General features: G+C 40.6%; 1 protein-coding gene across 1 annotated transcript; it reads left to right on the forward strand.

The window, feature by feature from the left end:
• Positions 1 to 2,172: 2,172 nt before the first annotated feature.
• On the forward strand, positions 2,173 to 15,165 carry LOC128350527 (probable C-mannosyltransferase DPY19L1). The gene is given in 2 exon segments (XM_053308942.1): positions 2,173 to 2,439; positions 14,644 to 15,165. Coding segments are annotated over 2 exon segments (789 nt in total).
• Positions 15,166 to 15,759: the final 594 nt, after the last annotated feature.

The raw sequence follows: 15,759 nt of genomic DNA on the forward strand, positions 1-15,759 counted from the left end.
GGTGATATAGATATAGATATAGATATAGATATATAGATATAGATATAAATTCACACATTTTTAGGCTTTTCACACATCTTTATATATAGTTTAAAATTCACACATCTTTAGGCTTTCCCCCATAGGGAATAACTGGGATTTCAACAGCCTCATAGCACCACGTGAGGGGCACCAGGGTGACCCAGAGCGGGTTGTGGTTGGTGGTAATGCCCAATGGGTGCAAGGAAGCTACCACCCAAATTTCAAAGAAATTGGGCAAAGGGGTGATTTTTTTAAAATGAGAGTGGATTCTCTCATTTCCTACCAGAGAATCTACTCTCAGAAGAACACCTCAGACATTGAAAACAACAAAACCCAGTTCCCATGGGCTTGTCATTTTAGAGGTGGTTGGCACCCTATGTGCACCACACCACAATCTGCTCTGGGCTACCCTGTCACCCCTGCAAGTGGCGTTATGGGGCTGCTGAATTTCCTCATTATTCTTTATGGGGGGGAAGCTTAAAGATGCACAAAATTCAGAAAAAAATTAAAAATCACCCATTTCACCAATTTATTTGAAATCTGGGTGGTGGCAGGCACCCATTGGGGCACTACCACCTGACCCACTCTACTGCCCCCAAAACCCCTTTTCTGCCCCAAATCTTTCACAAAGACATGCCAAATTCAATTTAAAACAACAACAAAACAATCTTTTGCCCAATTCCTTTGAAATTTGGGTGGTAGCTTCCTTGCACCCATTGGGCACTACCATCCACCACAACCCACTCTGGGCCACCATGGTGCCCCCCCCCCCCCAAGTTTTAACTAAGGCTGATGAAATCCTCATTATTCCCTATGGGAAAAAGCTTAAAGTCACATGAAATTAAAAAAATCTTAAAATCACCCCTTTGCCCAATTTTTTGAACTATTTTATTCATGAACATTTCTTAAAAAACAAATGCACTATGCTCAAATGCATATTGGTTTGTGATCCAAAATGTCTGCATGAGAACTGTGAAACAAGTGGCTTGTGTTGTGGTTTTAATTTGTTTTCCTTACGAATACACTATATGTTCAATTTGGCTTTGTGTTTGAACTGTGGAGCAGGGGACACATGTTGTGTCCCAATTAGTGAATGGTCAAGAAACTATGTGAATCCAGTGTTTGTGTGTGTGTGTGTGTGTGTGTGTGTGTGTATTCTTTCTTTTCCTTTTGGCAAATGCACTCTGGCCCAGATCTGTGGGTTTGTGGTGAATGGTCAAGAAGATGTATGGATCCTTATATATACCGTGTTTCCCTGAAAGGTAAGACCTAGCAGTAATTACCGCTGTACCGCTAATATAAGCCCTCCCCCCAAAATAAGACCTACCGCTAATCCACCGTTTTTGCATCTGTCCTGAGATCTGCCGTATTTAGCCTAGAAGCTGCCCTGGTTACAAGGTAAGGCACTTTTACAAGTACGTAGTTAAAAGAGTAAACGTCGTCTTTTGTCCAGCATAACATCGGATAAATATTTTTAACCCCAGACAAGATGAGTGCAAAAAGAAAGAGCTACTCCGTTGAGTACAAAAAAGGGATCGTGGAAAACTCCCAGGGAAAGAATCTAACACAGGGTTTCTCAACGTGTGGGTCCCCAGATGTAATTGGACTTCAACTCCCATAATTCCCAATCAAAGGCCACTAGGGCTAGGCATTATGGGAGTTGAAGTCCAGTAACATCTGGGGACCCACACGTTGAGAAACCCTGATCTAACAGCTTTTTGCAAGGAGCATAAGCTGGATCTCCGCATGGTACAAAAATGGCGTGCAGAGTATGACAACCTCAGTCACAAGATGGATGAGGGACATGCTAAGAAGCGCAAGTGTGGATCAGGTCGGCAACCATTATTTACTGAGCTGGAAGACATGATCTGTGAATGGATTGCTGACAGGAGAGCAAAGGCTTTGGTTGTGCATAGGGCTGATATTCAAGCATTTGCTCTTGCAATGGCGCCTCACATACCGGTAGAATTAGGCCCAGCCAATTTCAAAGCATCACAACACTGGCTGGATGGCTTCCTTCGGTGATATGATCTGTCTCTAAGAAGATCAACAACACTGTTCAAACTGGTTGACACTGAAATTATTAAACGTGCATTAGCATTTAAGTCTTTTGTTGACAACATAGACTTTACTAAATACCAACTCTCCAACATGATTGCTATGGATGAAACTGCAGTGTATATGGGTCAAGGATCTCAAATGACAATTGATCAGAGGGGCGCCTTGTCAATCTACATTCCCTCCACTGGTTACGAAAGTGCACGGGTGTCCTGTATTTTGGCAATTCGTCTGGATGGAAAGAAGGTCCCACCTCTTATCATCACTAAGGGCAAGAAAGAGAAGACTGACTGTGTTTCAGGTATTTATGTTCTTGAAACCGAGAAGGCATGGTTCACTCAAGCCATTATAAGAAAGTGGGTAAATTTAATGTTTCCACATGTTTTGCAAGGTGCCCAAAGAGGTCTGCTAGTCTGGGATTCTGCTAGCACTCACCGTGCTAAAGACATGAAGAACTTCCTTAAAGAGAGAAGAATAGATCAGATAATGATTCCTGCAAGAATGACAGCCTATCTCTAGACACTTGACATTGCAATAAACAAGCCATTCAAGGACCATTTGCGAATAGAAGTCAATGATTACATTGAAAACAGAATGGATAGAAATCAGCGGGGGAACTTTATGAAGCCTAAGCTGCAAGAGGTGGTGACTTGGGTGAAGAATTCATGGGATAAAATCACTGAAAGCTGTGTTGCCAATGCACTACGAGCAGGCTAGCTGGACAAGAAGTGTTCATTTAAGGAGAGCAGTATTGCTGCACATGAGAGATTGGGGCCATTAATTCCAAAGGAATTAGAGTCAAAAGAAATCCAGGAAGGAATTGCAGGTTCAGATATGGAGAGTTATGATGATATTCTAGAAGAAGATGACATGATTGTATTTGAATAAATGTAGAAGCAGTTAACATACGGTAGTTTGTATAACATGAATACATGTTGATTGTTAAACCGGAGTTAACATAGGAGGGGGTGCCCAAGGGAGTCCGTGATACCGTTAGCGCTGCGCTGGCCGGGGCTTTTGGGGTGCATGTTTTTCCTGCTGCGGTGGGTGAGTGTGGAACAGCTTTCAACCTCATTTTTTGCTTCTTCTCGTTCTTTGTGGTCGGCATGCGGCTGTGGGCTTTTGTTTCCTGCTGGGGAGAGGTGCTGCATTTCACCTTTTTTAAGGCGAGAAAAATCTTTTCTCATTTGGGAAGGGGTGAGGTGCGGCGTTTCCCCCCGGCGGGAGGCGGGGGTTCGTGGCCGCGCGCTGGCCGCAGGGATCAAGAACGGCAGGAGACAGGGTTGAAACTTCGGGCACTACCTCGGAGTAAGTTGTTCTGTGCTTGCCTGCCGTGGCGGGGGAGGTGTGTGCTCCGGGGGCTCCGTCCAGCGCGGCGCTATTACAGATTCTTTTGGGTACCCCCTCGTACAGTAGTTTGTAGAACATGAATACCGTACATGTTGATTTGATTGTTGAACAGGCGTTAACGTACCAGTAGTTTGTACCGTATGATTGTTGAACAGGAATAAACGTACTTTACTTTTTTGAACTTCAATAAAAATAAGACCTACCCGAAAATAAGCCCAAGTGCATTTTTTGGTCCCAAAATTAATATAAGACACTGTCTTATTTTCGGGAAAACACGTCAGGATGCTCATTTTGGTGGAGGCGGGAGGGGGGCATAAGCTCATTAGGTTCAGGGTCCAAAATTACCTAGCTACACCTCTGTTACCAACTTCTTCCTCTGGAGTATAGAAAATTCAGGAAAGACAGTAGGATAAAGAAGAAAAGCCGCTCTTGGAAGCCCTTGTACAAGACCAACCAGGCAAATGTGATGAAAGAGAGGTCAGTGGAATGACAGCTTAGCAAAAGCACAAAAATAATTTGTTTGTTTGTTTGTTTGTTTATGACCTAGTGAGAGTTCAAGAAGGCCCAGAAACTGTACAAGCTGGAAAAGCAAACACTTTTTAAAAAGTCCCTCTTGAATGAAATCACAAGTACAGTGTCCAAACAGCTCTTTTATTTTACTTTTTGTCACTGATACTTGTGCTGTACAGTTCTCCAAAATAAAAATTAAGGAGTCATTACATTACTCTTAAGTTTACTTTAACTATGATTGTGCTTATTGGAATAAGTATGCATCAAAACATATGAATTCTGAAATATTACCATTTTGACTTTTCACACTCTTTCATGAAGTACATTTTATATTTTCTTTCTAGCGTTTAATCAAACAAGTGTATAAATCAAGGGTGCCCCAATGTAGTGATAGAGGACAGCACCTACAGAGCCTCCAGCTTTCAGGCCATCTGTGATTATTCCTTGGAGCACTTCTATCTTTAGTTACTTTGTGGTATTAAAAAATGTAAAAATAATGAAAACTCTTAAAACATGGTGGTGTTTTTACCATTTTGAATATAATCAACACCATGTCTTTTTGTTCTGAATTTTTCTTTCCTCCCAGTACACTTATGAAATCTGCACTGACAACCTTGATAGCAATATCAATTTTTAAATGTCTTTTCAAATATCCTTAACACGTTAATTTGTGAATAATTGTTGCTAAGGAATCATCCACAGTCCTACTTGATATGTTCCTCCTACTCACCTTTTTAAAATTAGTTTTATTACTTTCTTCATTTAAAAAGATAATAATAATTAAAATATAGCCAGGATAAATCAAAATCCAATGAACACAAATTGAAATGAATATCTAGTCATCAGTGCCAAGAAAAGAAAATTTATACCAACATCAAAATCATAATTAATCAACTTCAGCAATCTATCCCACAACCATAATAAACCATCTCGTTTTATTCAGTTTAAGAGGACTCTTGGGATATCCCCATCTGGTTTGTCAATTTACTTTAGCATCTATAATTTGTTTCAAAAATGTCCCTTTTATTGGGAGTCCAAACATATGTGGTATTAGCCTTTGTAAAAATCATCAGTTTAAAGGAAAACACTAATTTGCATTTCTTTATAAATAATATTTATAGCACAACTTTTAATGCCAAATGATTCCCATTAATTACCGCTAATACTTAGAGCTGACAGTTTTACAACTTCCAGAGTTTCAGAAGTATGATAAAAGTAATAATTACCTATTTTTCATTATGGACTTTGTTATGTAGTTATCTGAATTATTACCTTCAATTATTGTATGTGTAATACACAATTCCATGAAAATGTCATATTAAGCCTACCCCATTCATTTTTTAAAAAATGTCCCTGAAATTGAGAACTTATTGCTGACTAAATGCTTTCAGAGAATCTACTGCTGAGTAGCTTCCATATCCCTCTCCCTGCTACATTTTCTAAAACCTTTGTAGAATTCCTTACATGCCTTCATTCTCACATGTGGCAGGGGATACTGACTAGGGATGTGCAAACCAGCTCGAAATCTAACTACTCAGCTTTGAGCTCGGCTCAAAAGTTCACTCTCGAGCCGAACCGGGGTGGAGGGAACCTGATCCAACAGCGCGTCGGGCCAAGCCCGATCCTTGTGAGCTGGCTCGACAATATACTTGTAAAGAGGAATCTGGCAAGGATTCCCCCTTACAAGTAAAAGGCTACAATATTGGGGGGGGGGGGGAGAGGAAAGTTCTTTCTTTTTAACTTTAAAAACCATTGCTCTGTGGTGGGATGACAGCAGCCACAGCAGTGGGGATGGCGGCCTAAGTGGTGGCAGGAACATCTTTCACCCTCCTGCCTGCCTCACAGATAGCCCTGGCGATCTGCGGGGCTCCCGTGCTGGGCTCTCTTAGCCCGGTTTTGCATGTGTGTGTGAATAGCCTCTATGACTAGCCATCCACAGTTATAACAGGGTGCCAAAATGTGGGGAGGAAAGAACTCCTCTCATATGGAGGCAAGGAGCACTTTCCTCTAAACTGGGTGTGATTAATGGTCTAAGGAGGGGCTTCAATTCCTGCATGTTTTGTCACTTTCTATCATAAAATAGTCACAACACTTAAAAGCTTTTTCACTTAATTTTTTTTAAATTTAAACAGTGGACCATTCTCTTTCAAACGTCATTCACTTAACATCATGTACTACCATGATGCAAAACTTGAGAATTTTCTGGAAAATCTGACCTAAATCTGATATTCCCAGCTAAAATCAGACCTAATCTGACAGTCTGGGAGGGAGTTTTACAGTCAGATCCAATTGTGTCTCATCAGATCTATTTGTCTCTCTCCAGTACACAGATCTAATATTTGTTAAAGGGGTTTAAATTGGTACACAATGACCAATAGGGAATCAGCAATAATCTTGAAAAGTAATGAGGGAATTAGCCAGGAGACAATGACCAGTCTCTCTCTTTCTCCCTCTCTGTAGCTTTCTTGATCTAGAATGTCAAAGGGCATAGTCTGGAGACCTGGTCCTTGAGTGGTTTTAACAACAACAAAATCTAAAGGAATTATTGTACTGCAAACCTTGTCCCACTCTGTGAGGGACAAGCAGGAGGAAAGTAACACTCTTCCTTAATCTGGTGAGATGTGCTTTCTTTTGGAGTTTGCTATTGATTAAATATGGGTGGGTGCCTGCCCTTTAGCCTCTTTTTGGGATTTTGGGATTAGAATATTCATGGGGTGGTTGAAACACTAATCTATCTCGTCCATATTGGACTTCTAAGGATTTTGAACTGGGGATGAGCGGTTAGAAACCTTTTAGTTAATCAATGGACCATGCAAAACATGATGTCTTGGAGCACTATCTACATATGTTGCCAATATTCTTTCACACATATTATACATAGAGAGAGCGCATTTTCCTGGAGTCATAATTAAGTCACACCTTGGTTGGACTGCTATGCCTGCATAGCACAAACCTTTTAAGTCTTTGCTAGCAGAAAGGAGTGGGAGTGCTGTGTGTCTTGACTCCCAGCTTTTTCAGAGGCTGCTTGTTTTGATCTTAGGGCTGCTGAGACAGAGGGAGACAGAAAGTCTTTCCTTCCAGGGAGACAAATAGGAATGAGGTGGGCTTAAAAGAGAGGATGCTCCTAACCCTGTCTAGCTGTCTAAGCAGAGTTTTAAGCAGTATCCTTGGACTGTCTTACTTAACACTTGAGGTTTCCAGTGATTGCTGAAATAAAGAGAACAGACTGTGCTCTTGTTTCCCAATTAGTGTAATTGCTTTTCTTTAGAAAAATATAACTAAGATGAATTGTCTTTCAGGGATTCAAAGAAGCTTGAACCTGTCACAGCGCTCCAAGTTAATATAACGTATGTTGTCTTTAATTAGCTGGAAAGTCTTAATTTTCCATTGTTGGTTGAACCTATGTTAAGAGTTCCTTGACTGTGTTTCATTCAATTAATGCAGTTAAAAAAGCTAAATAAAATTACATTTACCCTATTTATGTATCGTATTGTCATGCTTAATGTTGTTGTAATTATTTGCAGTATGTTGTCTTTAGTTATCTAAAAAACCTAATGGAGAATTCAGACATTAGTTCGTTACTTCAAGCAACCTACGCTTGATTTATTCTCCAAAACTAAAATTTGCTGGAATAACCCATGCTATAATATAACAATGCTATAATAACATGCAATGATTATATATGCAGTAATTATGAATCTGGATCCTTTAAAAAGAGTTCAGTTACAGTATAAGAAAATTTTGCCTATAGCACAGACAATAACTTGTATAACTTCCTCTGAATTGTATTTCCAAATTATTTTGATTTTCATTACAGACCAATACTATGACAGTGTATGCATGGACCAGTCACATATCTCTCAGCCTAACCTACCTCACAGGGTTGTTTTTGTTGGAAGCGAAGGACTTTGTGCTGTCTCTTGTCTCAAAGACAGTAGAGGACAGACTAGTGAGTCAGAGGGCTAGAGGGTCAAGACATTGGTCATCCCTTCTCTACTGCTCTGACACTATCCCTTTGGAATGTAGATTGCTACTCTTAGGGACTAACTTCCTACCTTCCTGCTTTGCACTTCCTCTCTCCCTTTCTCTTCCTGTTCCTTCTACCTTGCAACATGCAAGCTCCTCTCCCTGCAACATGTGTGCAGAGATGCAGAATCCATCTGCATCCAGCTAGATAGAGATCCTAACTCCTCACTTTCCTATCTAGAATGGAGTTCTCCAATAAATATCAATAAATATTGATTTGAAACTATGAACTGGCTCCAAGTTACTTTACTCTCAGCATACATGCATAGCCCCCGAACTCCCCAGATCCCGCCGGCTCCGTAACGGAGCCAGCAGTTGTGTGGGTGACCGGTTCAGCTGCCTGCAGCTGACTGACGGGTCGTCTGTGAGGAGAGCAGGCTAAGCCCGCTCTGCTCGCAAACCCCATCTCGGTGGTTCCCGCTGATCATGGAAACCACCTCTTTATCACATATTAGTCTGAATACATAGATTGGTTTCATCATTTAATGGTTATCTGAATGTCCTATTTTACAAGATTTCATCATTGACCAATTGTATTTCTATAATAGTTGATATTGTGTTTATTTAATATATCAACTTTTAAAAAAGGAATCTTTTATCAAGACTGGGAACCATAAAATAGAGGGGAAGGCATTACAATCAACAAACTATAGCAGCTCAGCAAGTTAAAAGCAAGATATACAGTAGCTGACATCCAGACTAATGTCGTGTGTGAAATAACATTCTTCACATGCAGTGGGGGTGGTGCAATTTTTTCACATCCCTTCATTCCCTCTGAAGCCTTTCATGCCTCCTGAAAGTATGTCCTTGAGGGTTGAGGAACCCTCAGGGAATAATTTCAGAAGGCATAGAAGGCTGCAGAGGGAATAAGGGGGTTGGTAAAATTGCCCTCCCTTATCATGCACATGAAATGTTATTAAGCATGCATGACATTAGTCTGAATGTCAGACAATATTCTAATTAAGAACACACAGAAATATACCATATCTTTCTTAGAGAGGGAATTCTACAACAGCAGTGCCATCACCAAGAAAGTCCTGTCTCTGGTAGGAATGTGCATGCAACAGGTTTTGCCAATCCTTTACCTTTAGTTCCCCACTGGGAATCCTAACCAGATTCCCCATTACAACTATACCCCTGATCTTGCCCTCAAGCCAATTCTTAGAACCAGGGGCAGTCCGGTTCGAACTCTGACTGGATCCCACCTTTGCGGGGCTGGGCTGGTTCAAACTCAGACAGCTCAAACCAGGCTGGCTTGATGCTGAGCCCAGCTCAATGCAAGCCGGCTCGCACATCCCTAGTCTCTAGTAACTGCCAATTAAATCTGATTGATCTGTGAGCCAGAGAGCAGGGCCTAAGATGCAGACCTTAACACACAGGCAAGTTCATATGGACACAAGCAGTCTTTAAGGTAATCTGGTTGTAACTACATTGGGTTTTAAAGATCGACACTGGCACTTCAAATTCAGCTCAGCAATAAAATAGTAACCAGTGCCAACTAGTATAAAATAGGTTCTACATGTGCAACATACCTGGCCTCTACCAACATCCTAGCAGTTGAATTTTTAAACTGAACCACCTTTAAAAGCAGCCCCACTTAGTGCACACTGCTATGACCACTACTTGGGTGCAGTAGTGCACTGCTATGACCACTACTTGGGTGCTTCCACTACTTGGGTGCAGCATCAAATACCATGCTCTTCCCCCACCCTGTAGGGACTCCCATTGTACTCATCACCTCTGCAAGTCCAGGGGAAAGGGAAGTTAGCCTCACTATTCTGCATCACTGAATGGCTCACCTATCTCATTTAATACCATGGAGTGGGGGAGCTGATAACCACCTCCCTTCCCCCCCCCCTTTTTTTCCCCGCTTGCTGTTTGCTTTGCTTAGTAGCATTCAGCCTGATGAAGCATTCTGGACAGTTCTTTATTTCTGGAAAAGCTTGCTTCTCAGAACTTTGTGTCATTTGATCCTTTCAAAAGGTATAACCAGGCTGTTACTTTTGGATTGTTTCTGATGGACCAACATGCTTAATAATTTTTTTTTTTTTGGTATTTTTTAAATGGCTATTTTTATGGTTACCAATATTTTTTTTTTTGTAACAGTGACTTTAGAGTGATGTGAGCTTTGTGTATGTTTAAAGCTGAACAATATAGCCATAAACATGAAAGGAGGTGGGTGTGGTCTTATATGTATTTAAATATTGGAGAATGACTGTCACTAAACATTAATTCAGTACAGTTGGGTTCCATGGGGTTAATCCCCACCCCCCACATTCATTAGTGAAATCTTTGTCCTGACATGCAAAAGAGAGACTGTATGTACGGAATGTACAATGGCATGAGTGATGTTCTGGAGGGGTGTTGGTGACCTTGGATCTTCAACTGTTGCCTTATAACCTGACCCACCTCCATTTTTGTGAGAGAAATGTGGCTTGGAGAGCCAGAATCATGGCTTATTTATTTATTTATCAAATGTGTATACTGCCCACTACCAAAGTCTTTATGTGGTTTACAGCATAAAACAAACCAAGAATTTACTAGTTAAAACTTATGAAAGATCAGATTAAAATACCCATAAAAATACACCAACTAACTAAAAAGCTTGGCTGAAGTGTCTTTAGTTGTTTCGTAAAAGCCCACAGAAAGTCTAGTGAGATGTCCATAATGCTGGGGAAAGTTGAAGGAAAGAGAAGAAGAGGACAACCAGCAGCAAGGTGGATGGACTCAATTGCAAAAGCAATGAATACACCACTGAGAGCCCTTAAAGGCCAAGTTGAAGACAGATCATCCTGGAGAAAATCTATCAATGTGGTCGCTAAGAGTCGACAACGACTTGACAGCACGTAATCAATCAATCAATCAATCAAAAGCCCACAGGAATGGAGCAGCTCTAATCTCAGCAGGAAGCTTTACAGACAGGGCTGTTACCCCAAATCTCCTTCAGAAGAGAGTGTATGCATTCACACACCAGCCAAACTTACCAGAAGTCCTTTTGCGATCCTTGGACCCACTCCACATACATATCAGGCTTTGTCCTGTGAGTTCTAGCTTGTCTCGATATATTTCCAGGCTTTTAAAATGCAGGTTTAAAGCTACTTTTTCTGAAAACCTGGAACAAATAGAGAGCAGCACTGGCGTAGAATCATTAGCATGATAAGAGGGATACTCTCTTTAGAAATGCAGATATAGCTCTTTAGTAATTTCTCTCCCCTGCCCCCCCCCCCATTGGCTAGAAGGAAAAACACGGAGGCATGCCATGTGAACTTGCAAAAAAACCAAAACCCGAGAGCAGAGGGAGGGGCTTCTTCCCTCAATGCCGCAGGTGTAATTCGAAGTGGTTTCACTCAACATTTACACTGCAGCATGAAGTCATGTGCAAAGACCTCCCAGGAAGTGCATTCTGCAACCCTGTGGCAACTGCAGATAAACTGGCAGCACCCTCAGATGAACCTCCCCTGAAGATCAGGCAGTAAGGTTTATAACAAAGAAAGGATTGAATAGAACTTTCATGGCCTAGCAACTTGCTTTCCCTCTGGGCCACCAGAGCTACCCCTTAGTCTTTGCCCTCTGGGGCATGACAGACTGGCAGGTCCTCTTCTCTATGAAAAGGGGAAGATTCGGCCAGCCAGTGATGACCAGAGTGACCAGTGATGCAATTGGCATCCCTTTGTTCTACTTTATTGATTATTCCCTCTTGGGTGATGTTTGTGACCCTCTTTCCTCCCATTAAATGAAAGGGCTTCATTCTGTAATGTGGACAAGACAAAGATTTCTACCAGCTGTCAATGGGATCACCAAGTTTCTCTTTCTACAACTATGTATGGCCCTACTCTCTTCTGTGGAAGAAACCACGAAGACCTGGTCAAATTCATCATGTAACAAATCACAGCAGTACTAATACGATGATACTTCTTAGCTAATCCAGCAAGGCAGTTATTATAATCTTATGTTCTAATGGCTGCACTGAACAGGTGGCTGACACTGTCAGCTCTGAGTGTTCCAGTGTGTGTGTGTGTGTGTGTGTGTGCGCGCGCGCGTGCACATGGATGGGGGAGGCCTTGTTAGAGGCTCTCTTGTCCTCTGCTTCCCCAGCAAATGCTAAGCACGTTCAAAACTGACAATGCCAACTACCTGACCCACAAGGGAGACACTTGCTGTCGTACATGAGTGTTACTTTGTCCTTTATTCTGATTTGCAGGTCAAGATAACAAAGAGGCTAAGATGGAGCTATTAATTATTATTAGTCTTTGGGTTAAATTGGCCTCAAGGAACAGTTTAAAGTGCTTAAATGGAGGCAGGTGCTAACAGTAATGCAGCACAATCCAGCACGTATAATAATGGCATTGGTACAACCCAGCTTAGCCTCTTGTGAACCTTGCAGTGCTGAACTGAATGAATCTCTCATGATATAGTCTGCAACATTCAGTATTGTTACACAGAAGATTAATGGGGGTAGATAATAGGATGTAGATGGGAGCCAGAAGTATTGGTTCTTATTTCCTTTACACTTTAAGAAGGCATACTTCGCTTTCTGCAATGGTAAAAATCTATGGCTGCTAAAGTTGCAGAAGCAAAAATCAGTATGTTGCAGCTGTGGCCTAGATCTGAAATAAATTGCATAAAATAAATCTAAGGAACAGCTTACCAATTCCCCAGACCGTGCTAGGCCATAACTTGTATCATACTTATATCCCACTCCAGAATAGGGAGTGGGAAGTGATATCACTGGCTTCTCACCATATTCTAGTGTGCAAGGCTTAACCTTTTGCAAAGTATTCTCTCATTATATTGGGAAGGTACCAATGTTTTCCTAAAAACTTGTGAGTGCGCGAACGTGTGCACACCTTAGAGGGAACACTCGATCGTACCTCACATCATGTTACCAACCCCTTACTGTTCCATTGCCTTCAGAACATAGCGAAGGCACATTGGGCCTCTCTGCACATGCCCAGAGTAGACTGAAGAGTCCAAATCCCGAGGAGAGCAGGGCTCACAATTTAAAAAGGAACATGAGGAGGACATCAGGTGGTTATTAAGGGCCAGTTGCTCTTCCCCTACTAAATATAAGAGAATTGCCATTTTAAATGGTGCCTCTTTGCTCAGTTAGCAGGAAATGTTTAACTTCATCTAACATAATACAACTTCTGTGTGACTGGAAGTTTTGAACTGCACAAAAGCTCTTTTAGAGCTGCAACTCTCATGTGGACCCACCAGCTTCCTTCCCTTCCATTCTACACTACTATTTATGTGATATTATTGATACTAATGTAATTCTTTGAGTTTATTTATAAGGATATGATTCAGGAAGACAAAAATGGCAAACTAAGAAGGTAAATATTCAGTTAAAAAGCAACAATACACCGTAGTTTATTTATTATTAACATATTTATTTCCTGCCTCTCCCCTTCATTGAAGGTGTGCCTAAACATACCAATTAGAAGTGTCAAATAATGTGAAAGATGTTAGCCTTCATAATCTCAATGCCAGAGAAGTCTTCCAGATTTCACCTGTTAGTTACAGGTCATTGCAAGGATAAAGAGATTCCTCCTCCATTCTACCTAGAGCAATACATGTCTAGAATCTTGAAATGGCTTACATTAGGTATACAGGTGTCTGCTTTGAATGCCAGTGTGGGCTAGAGGCAAGAGTGTTTTCTATCTATCTATCTATTGTGTGTGTCTCTAGGCAGTGTACATATTCCAAATTACAACATTAAAATAAAATAAAAACAATTAAAACACTTTCACAGTGTTGGAATTAGTCTGGTGGAAATCACATTCAAATCTCTTATCTATCACAAAGCTTTTTGGGTGATGTTGGGCCATTCACCATCTCTCAGGCAAACAAGTTATGTTATAAGACAGGTATTATTTTCTACCTTGTGCTCTTTGAAAGAAACTTGTGATAAAACAGAACACACATGAATTCATCTTAAAAATATCCCTCTTTGGCTAATTTTGTCTGCTTGACTGTTCTATTATATGTTTACTTTAATTTAGCTTTCCCAAAACAAATATATATTAATGAATTCATCTCATAGAGGCTCATAAAATTCATTTGCCTAGAACCTTCTACCCATGCAAGCCTTAATACCAATGGTTTGATTGTGCCTCTACAATTAATGTACTGAAAGTTGTAGTTGAGCAGTAACATTTAATAAAAAGGGCTTATTTCATAGGCCATGTTTTGCATAAAAATACTGACATTCTGATTTGATTTGAGCGGGGTGAGGATGAAGTGTTGATAACTAGTAAAAAAATAAAATACCACTGTCTTGAGTAAACAATGCTGAAATCCTTGGAATATTGTTTGAGGATGGCATATAAGGAACCTTTCCATTTGGCTATTTCTGCCAGATCCTTTCCCACTATTAAACATTTTAGAAATGTACAGTTGCTAAGTGCCAAATTGGTGGTTTTCCTCTGCTAGGCAGCAGCTGCTCAATTTACTCTTCAGAAATTCTCCTCTCCAGGTGACATATAAGTGTAACAGAAGAATTCATTATTGATGAAATTGGTTGGTGGACTATTGTTAGAGAGGAGCCAAGGGAAGAAATAGACAGTACAGATAAAGCTAAAGGGAAGTGGGGATTAGAGTAGCAGGTTATTGTAGAACAATACTACTTACCTACTTAAAACTCAGAACTTTCAGATTTTTCTATATTTATTTAATTAGAACATTGTCCTTGCCATTTTAGCAATGATGGCATTTGAAGGAACAGCAAACCTTGGAAAAGAACGGAATATTGTAGGAGAATTTAGCAACTTGCCACAAGAAGAACTGTTGTTGTGGATAAAAGCAAACACTAAACAAGATGCTGTTTTTGCAGGTGCAATGCCTGCAATAGCGAGTGTAAAATTATCTGCACTTCGACCCATCATAAATCATCCACATTATGAAAATGCGGGTTTGCGGGCAAGAACAAAAATAGTTTATTCTATGTACAGTTGAAAGCCAGCAAAATAAATTAAAAGAGACTTGCTAAAGTTGGGAGTAAATTATTACATCTTGGAAGATTCCTGGTGCTTGAACAGAACTAAGCCTGGCTGCAGCCTGCCAGAAATTTGGGATATAGAAGACCTTAATAACGTTGGAAAAATCCCCTTATGCAGCATCCTGAGCAAAAATTCCAGGCCATATTTCAGAATAGTGCTCAACAACGAATTATTCAAAATATTAGAAATTACCAAGGAATGACAGTATTTGTTTATAAACTGGGAATTGTTTAAAGCTCTGTGAATTTCTGGTTCATATATTATTGTTTAACTGTTTAATAGTTTTATAGTGTTCTAAATGTTTTGTAAACCACCTTGGGATTGTTTTAATGAAAGGCGGTATAAAAATCTAACCATAAATAAATAAATTAGTCGTAGAGTGGGACTAGACATAACTGTGGCAGACTATCTGTCTCCAAATGAGGGTCACTGATAAATATCCTATAAGAAAGGGATGCTTTAGAATGGAGAAGTGTCAATGTTGATGAACTATTCCTCAACCTGCCACTTTCTCACCACTACAACCCCCTAGGCACTTATAGTGGGGTCTGAGACAGGAAATAATCCTAAATGGAGGGGAAGTGAACCTAGAAAGTAGTTGTGGGGGGAAAGCTGTGGGCAAAGGAAGGGCTCAACCTCTTTTCCACTGACCGCTTCAATGCTTTAAGTCAGATTCCTTCCTTTTATAGCTGTTCAGTGGCAACTCACATTTGAAAATATGGGGAGGTAACTATCACGTCCCTCTTATGAACCCTGCAGTGCAACAGACATACATAGGCCGAATCTGGAGGTACAC

Source organism: Hemicordylus capensis, chromosome 3, assembly GCF_027244095.1.
Source record: "Hemicordylus capensis ecotype Gifberg chromosome 3, rHemCap1.1.pri, whole genome shotgun sequence".
Lineage (NCBI taxonomy): Eukaryota > Metazoa > Chordata > Lepidosauria > Squamata > Cordylidae > Hemicordylus > Hemicordylus capensis.